The sequence below is a fragment of the Microtus pennsylvanicus genome, chromosome 4 (genome assembly GCF_037038515.1).
Source record: "Microtus pennsylvanicus isolate mMicPen1 chromosome 4, mMicPen1.hap1, whole genome shotgun sequence".
NCBI classification, from domain to species: Eukaryota; Metazoa; Chordata; class Mammalia; order Rodentia; family Cricetidae; genus Microtus; species Microtus pennsylvanicus.
Genome location: NC_134582.1, coordinates 79,931,421 through 79,946,997, shown reverse-complemented (window position 1 = coordinate 79,946,997; position 15,577 = coordinate 79,931,421). Strand labels below are relative to the sequence as shown.

The 15,577-nt window shown below is 46.9% G+C and overlaps 1 protein-coding gene across 1 annotated transcript in view; it reads left to right on the top strand.

Annotated features, from left to right (window-relative positions):
- The first annotated feature begins 409 nt into the window (after positions 1 to 409).
- Sfxn1 (sideroflexin 1) overlaps positions 410 to 15,577 on the top strand; it is a 41,931-nt gene continuing 26,763 nt past the window's right edge. Inside the window, exons 1-2 of the mRNA XM_075969612.1 lie at positions 410 to 528; positions 14,598 to 14,772. Coding sequence (XP_075825727.1) covers positions 14,609 to 14,772 — 164 coding nt within the window. The 5' untranslated portion in view covers positions 410 to 528; positions 14,598 to 14,608. The remainder of the gene's footprint in view (positions 529 to 14,597; positions 14,773 to 15,577) is intronic.

Below are 15,577 nucleotides of genomic sequence, written 5' to 3'. Positions count from 1 at the left end.
CTCCATAACTCCAGAAAAGGCCTCTGGTCTGCACGTTCCCTATGTTCGGGTCTTAGTCCAGCAGTCAGTGACTCTTTCGAAGGTGGTGGTACTTTTATCATCTAAGTTTCCTTATAGCGACAGTTGTGTCAAATGAAGAAACACTGACCCAAAACGAATGAAGGAGCGGGTTATTGGACTTGCTGTAGCAGATAAACTAATAACGAAGGGTAGTCTCCTAAGGGAAATCAAATTGGACTACAGTGGGTTTGACCTGGGCCACACCGCGCGGCGAGGATGAACTTGGGCGTTCCTAGCAGGGCCAGAAGCAAATGCGCGAGCACGAGGGGCGTGCATAGACCGCGTAGCTCCGCAGCCCAGGCAGCAAGTGACACCGAGGCAGAGGCAGGAGCCTCTGGGCGGGGCCGCGCGTCCTGAGCGCGCATCGGGGCCGCGCTCCTGGGGGCGGCGCGCGGGACCGTGGCGCTTCCGGCAGCGGGAGGCGGCGCCGAGCGGGACCGAGCGGTGCGGGTAGCTGCCGGGGAGGCGGTGAGTGACGGGGTGGCTGCGGGGTGCGTGGGCTGGCTCTGTCTTGGGTTCCGCGGGGGACCCAGTGGGGTCCGCTACGCGCGCTGGGGATACTGGGGCGGGTGCCCTACACCCGGGGACCTCGTGGGTCCTCGGCTCCCGCGTGCGGCTAGGGAGGCCCCGCGTGGAGCTGGTCTCGCCTCTCCCCCATGGGAGGGCGCATTACGCATCCTGCCACGCGTCCCTAACCACCGCGTGACGAAACTTACTGGGTGCAGGCGGCCAAGATGGCTGCCGGGGGACGGTCTCCACGAGGATGGCAATTGCCAGGTGACCAGGTGGCTCCTAGACGCTGGGACCCCGGGCTCGGTCAGGAGACTACCTGGTGGCCTCCCTCCAGCTCATAATCTCTGCAGGGGACCAAAGTGTCCCAGGTAGATCTGTGGGACCTGCACCCTCTGCTCCCACATCATGTTACAGAGCATCGCAGGTCCAGCCGCCCCAGAATGATATTAACCACACTAAGGTCTTTGCCTACTGGGTTAGATCTCTGACTTTTGTGTCCATCCAATGCTGCCAAATCCTGGATATTCTCTCCATAATCCAGATTTGAAAATTGAGATTCAGAAGTTGAGTGACTCGCCTAAAGTGTCACAGCTGGTCAAGGGAAGAGCAAGGCAATCCGAGTATATGTAGTTTTTGCTAGTATGCTCTCAGTGAAGATTTGTTGAGAGACCTCCTGGAAAAGCCTGGAGTTTGAGCACTTACCTGGGACCCTTTCTTTACAGTTTTCTCACACTCCTGGTCCCGCGTTTGCGCGTTTGCATTCAAAGAAGATGCAGCAAACGAGATTAGCAGGTTAGCTGTTCTCAACTTGTGGCTGGTATCAGTTACATTATGATTCATAACAGTAGCAAAACTACAGTTATGAAGTAGCAAAGAAATAATTTTATGGTTGGGGGTCACCACAACATGAGGGGGTCACGGCATTAGGAAGGTTGAGAACCACTGCCTAGATTTTTCTCTCTGTCCATTTTCCAGGCAGAGGAAGGGGCAGGCACACAGGTAAACAAGGGGACTTTGTGGCTCTTACAATGTTAGACTCGGGCTTGCAAGGGAGAGCTGTTTGGGGAACAAATGGAACTTCGGCAGGAAGTCCCGGGACCTCAAGGCCTCTTCCTCTCCCTCAAGACTGTAGTTGCCCTGTTCTTAAAAATGGCAGTGTTTGGGAAGAGTTTGTCAGTTCCCGCCCAGCTCTGATAAGGAATTGCTTCATCAGTGGAGTCAAGGGTTAGGTGTAGGGTGCAGCCAAAGGTCTGTAAAATGTAGAGAGTGCATTTAGTTTTCTGTAAAAGTTTGGTGAAAAACCCCAGAATATGCAACCAAAGCTACTGGCTGAGAGGAACATCCTCTTGCCCCTCCTAACTTCCTGCAAAGAAAATTGTGAAGACAGCCAGGCCATAATGACTCATAAGGTTGTGTGTGTGGTGTGGCCAGAAAAGGGCATTAGATCCCCTGGAATTGCCCACCTCTGCAAGCTGCCAGATGTGGGAGACAGGAGATAAGAACCAAACCTAGGTACTCTGAAAGAGTATCAAGTGTTCTTGACAGCTTGTCTCTCTCCCCCACTTTGTAACTATTGGTTTCTGATGGCTGAGAATGAAACAAAGTATCTATCGCTGCAGAAATGGCAGCTTTAGCTGTGTAGAATTGTGCATAGGCCAATAGATGGTTTGGAGTTCAAGGTAAGAAGTCTTGTTTTTTTTTCCCTGTTGTTTGTTTGTTTTTGTAGATATTCATTAGAAAGTTAAAATTCTTCCTTAGGAATCTATCAGTATGGAAGTTTATATATCACTAATTGAGTGTGTATGTATATATGCCCAGGTACTTCATCTGTACAAAGTCCAAACTTATCAAACTTATTGTTTAGTTGATACTATTAATCTGTAACATCATTTCATAGACTTTGGTATCTATAATCTGTGAGTTGACCCTTCCCACCCTGCCTAAGGACCAAATCAAGGGCCTTGTGCTTGCTAAACAAGCACTCTACCGCCGAGTTAAACTCACTCCCAACACCAAGATGATTCTTTTTTTTTTTTTTTTTGATTTTTCGAGACAGGGTTTCTCTGTAGCTTTTGGTTCCTGTCCTGGAACTAGCTCTTGTAGACCAGGCTGGCCTCGAACTCACAGAGATCCGCCTGCCTCTGCCTCCCGAGTGCTGGGATTAAAGGCGTGCGCCACCACCGCCCGGCAAGATGATTCTTTTTGAGTAATAAATCATTTGACTGAATAGGTCCAAAATATTCTGTTAACAGTTGGGTAGTGTTTTAGCATTTTTGGTGGGTAGTGCCATTATCTCAAGTAGAAATCAATAGATTTTTTTAATTGGGTATATTTTCACCTTGTTCTAGGTGACTGCTTAAACAGCCCAGGCTGAGTTGCTGGAACATGAACAGGGTTGTCTTGTCACCTGAGTGCCAGCAGACAGATGTGCATGGGGATTGGGGGCAAAGCAGCAGGGCCTACATCTGCACCCAGCACTGTCCTTGAAAGCGAGGAAATGGATTTGCAGCACAAACCCATTACAACTGGACATGCTCTTATTAAACAAATTATTATTAATGTTATTATTATTAATTTTATGTACATGTGTGTGCAGCTGCATGAGATAGTGTGCAAGTTCCAGGCAGTTATGAGCCACTTGATATGGTGGGTGCTGAGAAATGAACCCAGGTCCTCTGGAAGAGCAGTCAGTGCTCTTAACCACTGAGGCATCTCACCATGCTCTTCAAACTAGTATAATTCTTTACACAGAACCTAACTTTCTGTGTAACTATCTATGGTTTAATCTCCTGAATGACCATGACCATAAGAAAGGACTGCGGGGGAGGGGGAGAGTATGCACACAGGTAACTGGCTAAAAGCCAAACAGAAATTAGTAAATAGTTGGCGTTAGTTTAGTGTTATTATCCATTGCAGACAGATCACCACGTCCATCCAAAACTGTGGTAAGGACAGAATTGCCCAGGCTGTCACCTTAGGAAGATACCTCAGGAGGCTATGTGGATTTAGCAGTTTACTGCTGCATGGATAGCCCCATATCTGAACCTGAGGAACCCCCAGAAGTGAGTCATACTTGCCAGCCTCAAGGGAGCCACCTGAACAGTGAGCTCCACCTTTATCTCCAGTGCTGGGAATGAAGCCAGGGCAAGTGCTCAGCCACTGAGCTACGTCCCCAGCCTTTGCTTAATATCCCCCAAAGAACAGCAGTTTTAGCCAACAACCTGCTTTCCAGTTCAGTAATATGATCGCCATTGTTAATCTTTAGCCAGGCTTAAAGGTTTGTCTCCGATACTCTGAGAAAGTTCTTTCCCTGTTTATTTTCTATGAAATTTCAGAGAACTCTTTTTTTTAACTAATAATCAAACATGTTTTGACATGTATCTCAAAGTTTTGAATTTGAATTCTTTTTATGAAAGTTTCTTTTGCTTAGACATTTGTGAAGATCTTTGGGAAGCTGGAGCCGCCTTGCTCCATTCTCCGTCAGCAGCCACCAGTGAGGACAGCAACTTCCGCCCTCCAGCATGGCTCGCTCAGTGGCCCCTACCTTTGGTGATTTCTGATTATGAGGTCAATATAGCCCTTTACTTGGTGATCCTACCAACCCTGTGAACTAGACTGCTTATCCAGTTTCTTCATTAGAAAAATGAGATTTAGGGTGAAAACTAACTCCCACTTTGTGGGGTTAGAGAATCCAAGTCACGTTCACTTGGTGAGGCTCCTGTTCTGTAAACTACTGGGGTTGATTCAGTTCTCAGATAGGTCACTACATAAACTGTCCTCCCTAGGCAGGAACCAGCCTGGAAAAACATGCCAGTAACAACAGGCACAAGCTGGGGAATCACTGAAATATTTAGACTGCTCTAGCTCAGGCCTAAAGGTCTTAACTCTGGGTCATCTGACAAACTAGGTTTATGTCAGCTCTGCCCGGTCACATTCTAGGGTGATGCGGTCCCTGGTCACAGGCGGTTCTCAAGGGAGTAGAGATCCTGGCAGCAGGTGACTTAGATTCACATTGGGGCACTGCTGAATTTGTGAACTGCTTTCCTGTGCTGCAGGAGGTAACGCCTGTGCTACAGGACAGTACGTGAGCTGGGAACTAAGCCTGGAGAGTTTAAAAACATTCAGACAAACACAGAGACAGAGACACACAGAGACGAAGACAGGCAGAGAGACATGGGGACCAGGTCATCCTTGATACAAGAATGCCAAATGTCAAACTTTATTGTGCTCAGGGGCAGCTTATATAGGGATCCTTAGCCACACCCAGCTCTCGGGACCTTTCAGCTGGAGGCTCATCAGGGTCTTGTGCCAGAGCAGCTGCAGTTAAAGAAAGTCAAGGGGCCAGGGGTCTATAGCTCCCAACAACAGGAGGTAATGGCTCCAAGGCTTAGATGGGGGAGAGGGTGCTGTGAGGGCAGTTTTTAGAGTAAATTGTAGGTGGTCCCACACTAGCTCAGAATGGAATATAATAAAGGTCTCTTTACTTAGGGGTAGACTCACAAATCAGCAGTCCTCTGCACAAGCAGGGAACGGGAACTGAATCCAGCAGCCAGGGGGCTTGCCCACGCCCCTACCTCTGCATACATAATACCCAAGACCATGCCCAAAGTGGGCTAGCATTTCAAAGGCCATTGGCTGAAGGAGTTCCCACAGCACCTCCCCCTTTTGTCTAAGAGAATTCTAAGCCTCATACAAAACTATATGCAATAAGAACAAATATCAAGTATAAAAGTTAGAATTACAACCAGCATAAACAATATCAGGTAAGAAATGTTTACACAGATTTTGACAATGTTGACTAACATGTAGTTGGCAAGCCACTGGCAGAAGCTGAGATTTGAGCTCAGATTTGTTAGCCCACAAGCAGAAGTTCTCATGAACACCCCACCCTCCTCCATCTAGGGCCCAAGTTACACAACAGCAGGCAAAGATAGGGTGGCGTGTGTGCCACAGAACAGAGTTTCAAGTCAATTCAAGTAACCGCCCCACCGGTTGACAGCACCCCATCTTAACAAACCTAACCTGGTCATGGAGGAGGTGTGTGAAGGAAGTACCCCAGGATGCCCGGCTGTAGGCTGCCAGTATGGTGTCAGGCAGATGCTTCCCTAGAGGGGAGGCAGTGGTATTCTCAGAGAATTGCTCGTGAAGATTAGGGCATGTTCTTTTGTAAACACGAGGAGTCTGGGTCCCCTGTTACCCAGTGAAGCTAAGAACAGGAGAGACAGTGACTGAGACAAATGAACTTTACTGGCCTCAAGCTGGTGAGCTGGAAGGTTTACATATAGATTCCTTCCTGCCAGGACTGCAGATACAAAAATTACTTGACATTCCTAAGGGATCTAATTTTAGGGCCAGGTGAGTGCCCAAATGGTCACTAATTCTTGCAGTAACCAGTTCTCATGAGGTGGTTTCTGTAATTGTCCACGAGTCCTCAGGGAGCCAAGATGCTTGGAGGCCGTGGGGGCCACAATATCTAAAGAAACATTATGGTCAGGTTGGATGAGGAGTGTTGTTTTCTTTGATATTTTCTTGTTGTCAATAAGAATAATTTATAAGCTAATTATAATTCTTTGGCTAGAGTAGCCAGACAGAAATGGCGAAAAACAGGTCTCTAAGCGCCAGGAACAAGTTAGCTCAGTCATTGTTTCCGTTTCCCTTGGCTGATGCTGGGAGGGAGCTGACCAGCCGTTGGCCTCACCATAGGACATGCGCTGACTTAGAGTTTTCTTTGTGCTCCTCAGTCTGAGATGCGGGTGACTTGGCTGTTGTGAATTTTAAAGCAGGTTGAGCCCATCGGCAGGGTGGGTGTTTCTGAGCAGTGTGTGTGGACACCAGTCAGCACAATCCCAGTCTCAGACACGGTTTGCTGGGTTAGTGGTCTCATGACGACTTTTCGGCAAGCTTGGATGAGGCTCGGTTTAGTGAGTGTGCCGTGTGAAGGGTCTCTACATGCGCATTGGAAGAGATGAATGTAGGATGGTCTCCGTTATAATGTGTGTGCTTTTCAACTTGATGTTTTGCATGTTAAGAACTTTGGAAACAAGCCTAGGCCAGTGAAAAGCCTCGGTGGGCACTGGCTGCATTTGTTGATTGTGTTTGTTAATGAATGTCTACAAAGACTGGAGAACTGTGTTTTGATGAAGCTCCATGAACCTTTGCTAAGAGATTAAATATTAGAACTGAGAGTTCCTGTCCCCTTTGAAAGCTGTTTCGAGGTCTGGCACAATGACTAACAGGTACCTAGTGTTTAGCTTGAGTTAGTCCCAGGATCTCCACCTTCAGGAGAACCAACTCCTGTACCACGAATAATAAAAACCCAGAGACAGATATTGAAGTTCAACCTGAAGATCAGAAAAGCAAAACAGCCAGCCACTGGCTCTTACCTCTACCTCAGACCGAAAATGGGCAATCCTGCCTCCGCAAATCCTCAGGTTGACACTGAGGGTGAGACCTGTCTCCTCCCATTTTATATTCCTCTCTAGTGCTGGGATTAAAGTCACGCATCAGGAGATATAAGCGAAATAAATCCTCCCCCACCCAAAAAAGTTATGTACCCCCACTGCCTGGCCTCTGTGGCTAACTAGTGTGGCTGCTGGGATTAAAGGTGTGTGCAACCACTGCCTGGCCTGTCTTGCTTACTAGTGTGGCTGATTTGCACTGATCCTCAGGCAAGCTTTATCTATTAAAACTCAAATAATAGACCACTGTAAACTCCTTCAGGTTGTCCTCTGGCCTGTGCACCATGACTCCCATGTGCATATGTGTGCATGCACATTTACGTACACACACACACACACACACACACACACACTTGTGCAAAATAGATAAGCATAACAAAATAGAAAAAAACAATTAAATTAGTTGCCTCTGTGGCTAAGAGCATTTATTGTGGGTGTTCTTGCACACAGTAGAGCAGGCAGAGTATCTGTCTGAGTGGAGCAAGAAGGAAATACTCTGGTTCAGCCCAACTCAGTAGCCGGTGTTGGTTCAAACTTTGAGAGTCTGACCCCTGGTAGTTTATTTTAGGCATATTAAAGCAGAGCACAGCTTTGGGGAAAGTTTCCTGGTAATAATTAACTCAGGCCCATGTGCACAATAAAGCTTAAGACATGACTACATCGGAACTCTTTGTAAAGTATATGTGACAGCCTCCGTACAAATGAGTGTTATAGATTGACTACCAAAGGGTCTGGGGAAGGAGTTGGTGTGGTCCTGGTCATACAGGTAGTGCAAAGGTCGCCAGGCTATAAGCCATCTCCACTCGCAGCCTTCTGGGCAGAATACAGGTAATGTGTCTCTTCAAAGGAAGAGACAACGCTGCATGTTTAACATTCCTGGGTCCCCTCTTCCTCTCTGTGAGCACAAGAGCCTCTGTGCCTCCTACAACTTAATGCTCTAGCGGAAGATCCGGATTCAGTTCCCAGCACCCACATGGCAGTTCACAGCCATCTGTAATTCCAGTTCTAAAAGCAGCATAATGCTATAAGTATTAATGTTCCTAGTAGCTGACATCCTAAATTGTCCGTGAGACTGTCTAGTAAAAGGTAGTGGTTATTCACAGGCAAATGGCTTGAATTCACTTCGCTTCTTAGTAAACTACAGAAAATAGCTTTAAATCTCACCTTTTGTCTCTTAATAAAACAAATGTTTTTAAAAGCCAAGGTGCTCGATCTAAGGATTAAAATCACTTTAGAAAAGGTCCTTTAGTAAGTAAGAATTAGTGTCTCAATTAACCAATGGAGTTGTGCGTCAGCAGAATAAACTCAAGTCAGAATTGGCCCCCCACTGACCAAAACTCCAGAAGTTAGAGCTTGGCTTTTGAAATGCATTGTGAGCCAGCCTTCTTGCCCCGGTCGTTCTGCTGCTGCAGGCCAGCTAGGTGGTTGCATCACTGCTTCCCTGTTGCAGGATTTCTTCAGACTGTGAAACATGAGAAGTGTGCAGTGTGGTATGTTGAACCCTTTGTGTTCGCTGCCTTCAGCCCTCGGGTCAGCCCATGCCCGCGGACGCCTCCTCTGCCTGCTGCCTTTAGTCACAGGCACGGAGTGTGGTCATTTCCCTAAGGTTCTGTATCCTTGCTGGCTGACTAGAGAGATTCATTTTAGCAGTCTGAACTGTCACAGCCTCAGATAGATGTGGCAAAGAGAATGTACACCCAGCCTGTTGCCTCCTGTCTCTCTGGGCACCTTTCAGTGTTCTCCAGTGTATCAAAGCTGAGATGTTCTTGAACATTCTCTGGGGTTGCATACAGTCTATTCTTTTGAGAGATGGCATTTTTCATTATCTCTGCCTCTGTCTGCAGTTTGAAAATGTGCATCTCCTCCAACATCTTGAACTGTCTGTAGCCCCATGATCATCCATTCTATCCCCAGTATCAGCATGAAACCAAGCAACAACTCTGCCACTGCAGGCAGGCACCGGCCTCTCCCAGTTGACTCATCTGCTGGAGAACCAGTACCACTGATCATCAGGAACCGCTTAAATCCTTGCTCAAGAATGGTTTGAACTTCGTCCGGTTTCAACCTTCAGGACACATCTATGACCACAGCCATTGGACGGCTTCCCTCTACATGTTAACCAAACGTTCAGGAATCCAAGTCCATCCCTGTTACCTCACACGCCCCACCCATATCCTGCTCCCCACAACAACCTCACTTCTTCAAAGATGTGTGTGTATGGCATTCCCAGTCAGGCTGACCAGTCAGGATCAAGCATGCCAGGTGGATGCCCCTGCAGCCTATCTCTGCATGTCATTCAGGCCACTAACCCAGGTACCCTGTGCCACCATCCAGCTGGTAGTTTGTGCTACTGTGGTCTGACCAGATGGGCTGGAGGAAGGAGAAACGCCCACAATCCCTCACAGCAGCCCCCTTTCTTGGCCCACTCAACCCAGATTGAAGCTGGCCGAGGCGTCATCTCAGCTTTGCTTCTTCCTCCCCTCCTCCAGCTGACACATTGCTCCTGGGTACCAAGTACAAGAGCAGCTCCTGTTCCTGCCCATGACTGACCCAGGTGAACTTCGGAGTCAGGGTGGGTGCAGCAGTGTGAGAAGAGGCAGGAAGGCTGATTATAAAAACCAATTCCTGGAGAAAATGCAAGTGGAGAAAGTGAAAGCTATGTCTGGAGGCGGAGATTAATACCTAAAAGGGGGGTTGCATAATTGACCGTAGTAAATAATTAAATATTATCTGACTTGGTATCAGCCTTGTCTGTCAGAATGCTGATGTGGCATTGTTGGATAGTCTTTCTGGGAGTGGGAAGCTCTGGCTACTGCACCCAGTTTATGCCGGTAGAGAGCTACTTGAACTCACAGAAAAGGAATGGAGCCCTGTTTGTTTCCTTTGCCCCGCTAGCAAACCACACATTTCATACAGCTTTATTTATTTATTCTCTTAGTGTGCTGGAGGTCAGAAGCCTGACTGGGGCAGCCTGCCACCGGGAGGCACTAGGAAAGTGAAGCTTTTCTGGCCTCACTGCAACTACAGCTTGTAATTGTGTTCATTTATCTGGCTCCTGTTGTGACTCTGGATGTCCTTAGATAATCGGTCTCGGGGGCTGAAACCCCTCAACAAAGTCCTAAACCATGAATACAGCATTTTCACCGCTCCTGGAGACCAGGCTGTCTCCATCTTAAGAGGCCATTCTTCTGCCCATAAGGACAAGGCCATCCATGGGGTTTGTGGTTTCTGAGGTTTGACAGATTAACCTAGAATGTGAAAGTCACTGTTCAGGCAAAGCTGCCCTGCTTCCTCCCTTCCTCTGTGGGTTGGGAGTGGCCTCTTAGAATATTTTCCGTACTCCATGGAAAGGGCACGGCTCTTATGGGAAAAGAGCTGGCTTGCTCCAGCACTGGTCTGAGGGGAGAGCACGTGCTTTTGGGCATCCACAGTTATCCCTGTCTTTAATAGAAACAAAAAAGTGCTCACTTCTAGCCCATCTTTGTCTCTTAGAGAAGACACTAGCAGAGGCCTCTGAAGCGTTCCTGATATCAGAGAAAGCCCAATGCAGTGGACAAGTTCTTATTTAAAGGGAAAAGGGGACCTCAGAGACACCAGTGCTCTATAGACATTTACTGGTTTTATCCTTTAAAATAGCTAAAGAGACTGGTGAGGAAAAGTAATGCTGCTAGCCAGCATCCTGGGGTCCCCTCTCACCTTCAGCCATTTCAGGGGACAGGCTATTTCCTTTCCTTGAGTCTCAGTTTCCTGGTCTGTGTGGTGAACTTGTAGAATGATTCCTTTGTGAGATCCTGAATAGTTCTTTTGCAACAGTACCAGAAAGTATCCATTCTGTTATAGTGGCATCATGTTGGTGACAATTTAGCCAAAATGTTGCCTGTACTTAACACATTGCCCATGGTTTGTTGCTCTGTGAACGCTACATTTAAATCTTTGCCTTATTGTTAAGCATAAAGGAGAAAAAATGCTCCAGAGAAAAATCAGGCATCCTGGGTGCCCTGGGGACCATGACAGTCTGCTCTCACCTGAAGGATTTCACAGGGAGGGAGGGAGGAAGCATCAGCCAGACAGCCCCATGTAGAGCATGGTCCGTGCCTGCCCATCAAGCTGGAGGTTTGTGCCCGGAGCACCTGCAGGGTCACATATCCAGCCAGCCTCCTTCAGACCTAGAGTGTGAGCCTCTCTAGAAGGCCTGTTTGTGTGTTTTAAAGCTCTGCACATAATGTATCCTGTGGTTTAGAGCCTGTTTTCGCTGCTGTCTTTGTCGGAATGAACTGAGCAGGGAGGCTTTGATGTGATTCGCTGCCATCTTTGCTTGTGAGAGTCTCTGGACTTTGTGACCATCCCTTCCATCTTCAGTTGTCATCTCTTACAGCTATCATCAACATTATTATTATATTATTATTATCATTACCATTTTCTAAGCAGGAGGGATCCCTTGAGAACCATCATCCCCAAACACAGACACTGAAGGCAGGTCAGGTGGGCTTGAGATGAAGACAGGCTTCGGGACCCAGGACCCACATTCCTGACTCTGCTTCATTACAGAGGTGGCTGAGATGCCTTGGCTCATCTCTGCAGGCGAGTCTGGAAGCTTTCCTACATAAAACTGGAGTCTTTATTTTACTATTTGTGGGTTATAAAATAATCCATGTTTCCACGCAGTGACAAAGACTCTGATGTCCATGAGACCCTGTTTATCTGTTAGTGATCCATGATCAACTATGACCCAAAAATATGTAATGGAATACTTCAAAAGCAAAATAATTTGAGAGAGAACCCATTCACACAGATTATTGTCATGTGCATTGTTCATTGTTGGTAGTGTTAACTTTTTGCTATGCCTAATTTAATAATTAACCTTATTCAAAGCACATATGTACAGAAAAAAACATTATATATAGGGTTCCATATTATCTGTGGTTTCAGATATCATTGTGGAGACTTGAACCCCCTCAGATAAGGGGGGTAGCTATGTACTATATGTCTCTGTCCCTGGATTTAACACGCACAATAGTATATTCTAATTTATACTTAGGGCCTATTTATTTTATGTTATGTTATGTCATGTTATGTTATAACTTTGTCAGGCAAAGTCCAGCAGAGACAGAGCTCTTGTCTAATGGTGGTGTACTTTCTGGCTTGCTGTGATAAGAAAGATCATGACCAGAGGAGTTGTGTGGGGTCTACGAGCCTAGCAGGAAAATGATGGCTACCATAGTGTTATGGAGAACATGGAGCTTAATGCTTCAGTATTCTGGTGGACACAAACCATGACTGGGCAAAGAAGTTTGCACTGTGAAGTGGACTCGCATCCCTGTTTCCTTGGAAACCACAGTGTTGAGAGGGACTTAGGATACTGAGTCCAGAAGGTCCTCAATGTGAAGCTTTGTGCCTGGCCTGAGAATTCAGCGACCCCTGTGGTAGAGGGGAAGGGGAATTTCATCCTTATCTTTCAGACAGCAGAGTTTCTGAGCATCTGTGACTATGCAAAACAAGGTTGCCAACTAGGGTGTGGGATCATCCAGACAGAGCTGTTGACACTTTGTAGCTGGAGGAAAGGGTTGGCTCTGTACCTACTGTGTCTGCTGCTCAAGCCCAAACCCATTTTATCAATAGCTTCAGGCTTGGGTGCCTGACTGATATGTTCAGTTTTGATCCGCTGGTCAGTGATGTGTCATTTGTGTGTTTTGACAGGACAAATTACAGGGCTGGCTAACATTTGCATCTGATGTCTTAAGTGGTCCTCAGAATTCGTGTAATGCTAAAGAAAGCTATGGGTAGAGCTGGCTTTAGAAAAGGGAAGGAGAAGAAGCAGAAAACTAAGCCAGATGTGGATCGTGTGAAGTGACCAGCCCCTTTGACTCACCAATGCCAGAGATTATCTGAGAAAATCGCCAGAGATGAGGGATGAGGGCCCCAGACAAGGGTGTGGTGTTATGTGTGATGTTGAGAACTAAAACAGAACAGCTCCAGAGTGGAGCTCTGATGTCACTGGAGGGCTTCATGAAGCAAATGCAAATGGCCATCCAGAACAGGGTGGGAGGATGGTTAGAGCCAGTGGGCCGGGGTGGGAGAGGGCCTGCTGGGTGTGCTCATCAGCTGCTGAAGGAGGAATCGGTTTTCTTCAGGGGGAACCATATGATAGGTTGCCCGTACCCCTGTGGTTAGCACTACACCCATGGATATATGGGGAACACTAATTGGACTCAGTATGTTTATATATAGCACATTATATATACACATAGTTGTAGGATAGGTCGTAATTTGAGAGGGGGATGTAGAAGGGGACACAGGAGAGACTGAGGAGGAATGGATATATTCATGTATGAAATTCTACAGTTTAAAAGATAGCCTGTCAAATTGCTTTTTAAACTTGAAAAGCTTGTCATCAAAGGAAAAATTGTAAAAATTTTTACAGGGAGGCTGGACTGGGGAGATTTTATTTCTTTGTTATTTGCATAATAAGCTTGTGGTTTTCAGCATACCATAAACAAGCATTAAAACACTCCAGCGCAGTTCTGAAAGGAGCAGTGATGACTCAGAAATAAGTGAACAAACACGGGAAAAATGCTCTTGAGCCAGAAGGGAAGACAGCAGCCGGGTTTGCGCTGTGGGGCCATCAGGGTGTGTTGCTTGTCTCCATGTTTCTGGTAAATTGATGGAGATGATTTTTAATTTTTGATTGGTGGTTTATGCACTGGACAGGCTGGAAGAACCCGCCTTCTTTTTCAGTTTATACTCACTAGCATTGGTTATCATTATTGTTAGTTTTGTGCTCTTGTGCATCGTCAGTTACTCCCAGCAGGGATGACATTTGTTAGACCAGGACGCGGTAACACTGACATCCACTGCTTCCCTCAAAGGCACGTGCAGATGGAGGCCAGAGCTGACATCAGGTAGCTTCCTCTGTCACTCTCCATGATGTGATGAGCCTGGAGTTAATACATTTGGCTAGACTGACTGGCAGTGAGTTCTTGGGACCTGAACTTGGGTGTGGCAGGCAGTTTACTGACTGAGCCATCCCTCCAGCCCTGGCTACTTTAAAGCTTTGTGTTTTTATCTTATGTAGAATATCGTTGGCTTTCCTACAGAAAAGGGATAATTAATGAGAGAGATGTGGCGAATTCCTGAAATTTGGTTGAGATTCATTGAGATTTTTGAACAGCTTGCTTTGGTTTAAAAGGGGTTCCAACTTGCAGCTTGGGGGCTGCATGTACCCCACGATAGCTATGAATGTGACTGAACACAAAGTCAAAACTAACTTAAATATTATGAGGTATTTTTGTGTGGTTTTTAAAAATTGATTAGTTATTGTGTGAAAGAGAGTGGTTGTGTATGTGACATGCAGGGGGGCTGTAAGCTCCCGAGAGAGTCAGAGGACGCATCTTCGGAGTTGACTCACCTGCCTTTGATGTAGGTTCCAGCAGCAGAGCGCAGGAAACCATGCGGGCGAGTCAGAGCTTTACCCACTGAGCCATCTGTACACACAGGCTAAGCGTGACTGCCAAATGTCGTGCTTGTGATAACAGTGTCTCCTCACTCGCCTCGTCCTTCCCTTTTCAGGATCTGGGACAATGTCTGGGGAAGTGCCTCCCAACATCAATATCAAGGAGCCTCGATGGGACCAAAGCACGTTCGTTGGCCGAGCCAATCACTTCTTCACGGTCACGGACCCGAGGAACATCCTTCTAACTAACGACCAGCTGGAGAACGCAAGGAAAGTGGTGCACGATTACAGGTAAGGCTGGCGCCGCGTTTGCTGCCTTCCCGTTCATTGCATCCTGTACCTCTTCTCTAACTTAACTGTCCCAGGTACCTTTCTGTCTTCAGAGGGACACAGCACTGTTCAAGAAACTGGCTCCTGATAACTAGGGGTAGGGTCATTGCTGCTGAGACTCACCCCCAGTGAGGGAGACTCAGCTGCGAACGATTCTGATGGTGTTCAGGGATGCAGAGGGGAGATGCACTTCATCAGCTGAGAGAGTCACACATGGATAAGAGGAGCCACCTATGCAGGGACAGTCCATCTTCCACATTCACCAGTTCTCTGGCAGAAACCACTGGAAAACGTCTTTTCTCAGCATTGGACTTGAACATGAGGAATGCAGTCTAACTGTACGGGGCATTTCTTGTTCATGATGTATCATGTGTATGTAGCAGGTAGTCTAGAGATGAATCAGCACATGAGAAAGAATCCAGACTTGGTACTGCCTGCCGGAGTCCTAGCTACTGAAGAAACTGAGGCGGGGTCTCACTCAGCCAGTGCTCAACAAGCCTGAGCAACACTGTAAGACCCCATCTCAGAAAATAAGTAAGGAATGATGGGATTAGATACAAATAAGCTAATATCATGCATCCTATAGAAAACACCCTAATCTCAGAATTCATATCCTTGAGGACAGCTAATTCAGAAGTAGATGTATTTTTCTATCTAAAAAACTGAATCAGAAATACTGTAAGGGTCCAGAGAGAGGCTTACATTTCAGAACTACCTGCTATAGACAGATGTTTCTCTCCTGCCCACCTGTTCCCAATACCCAGAG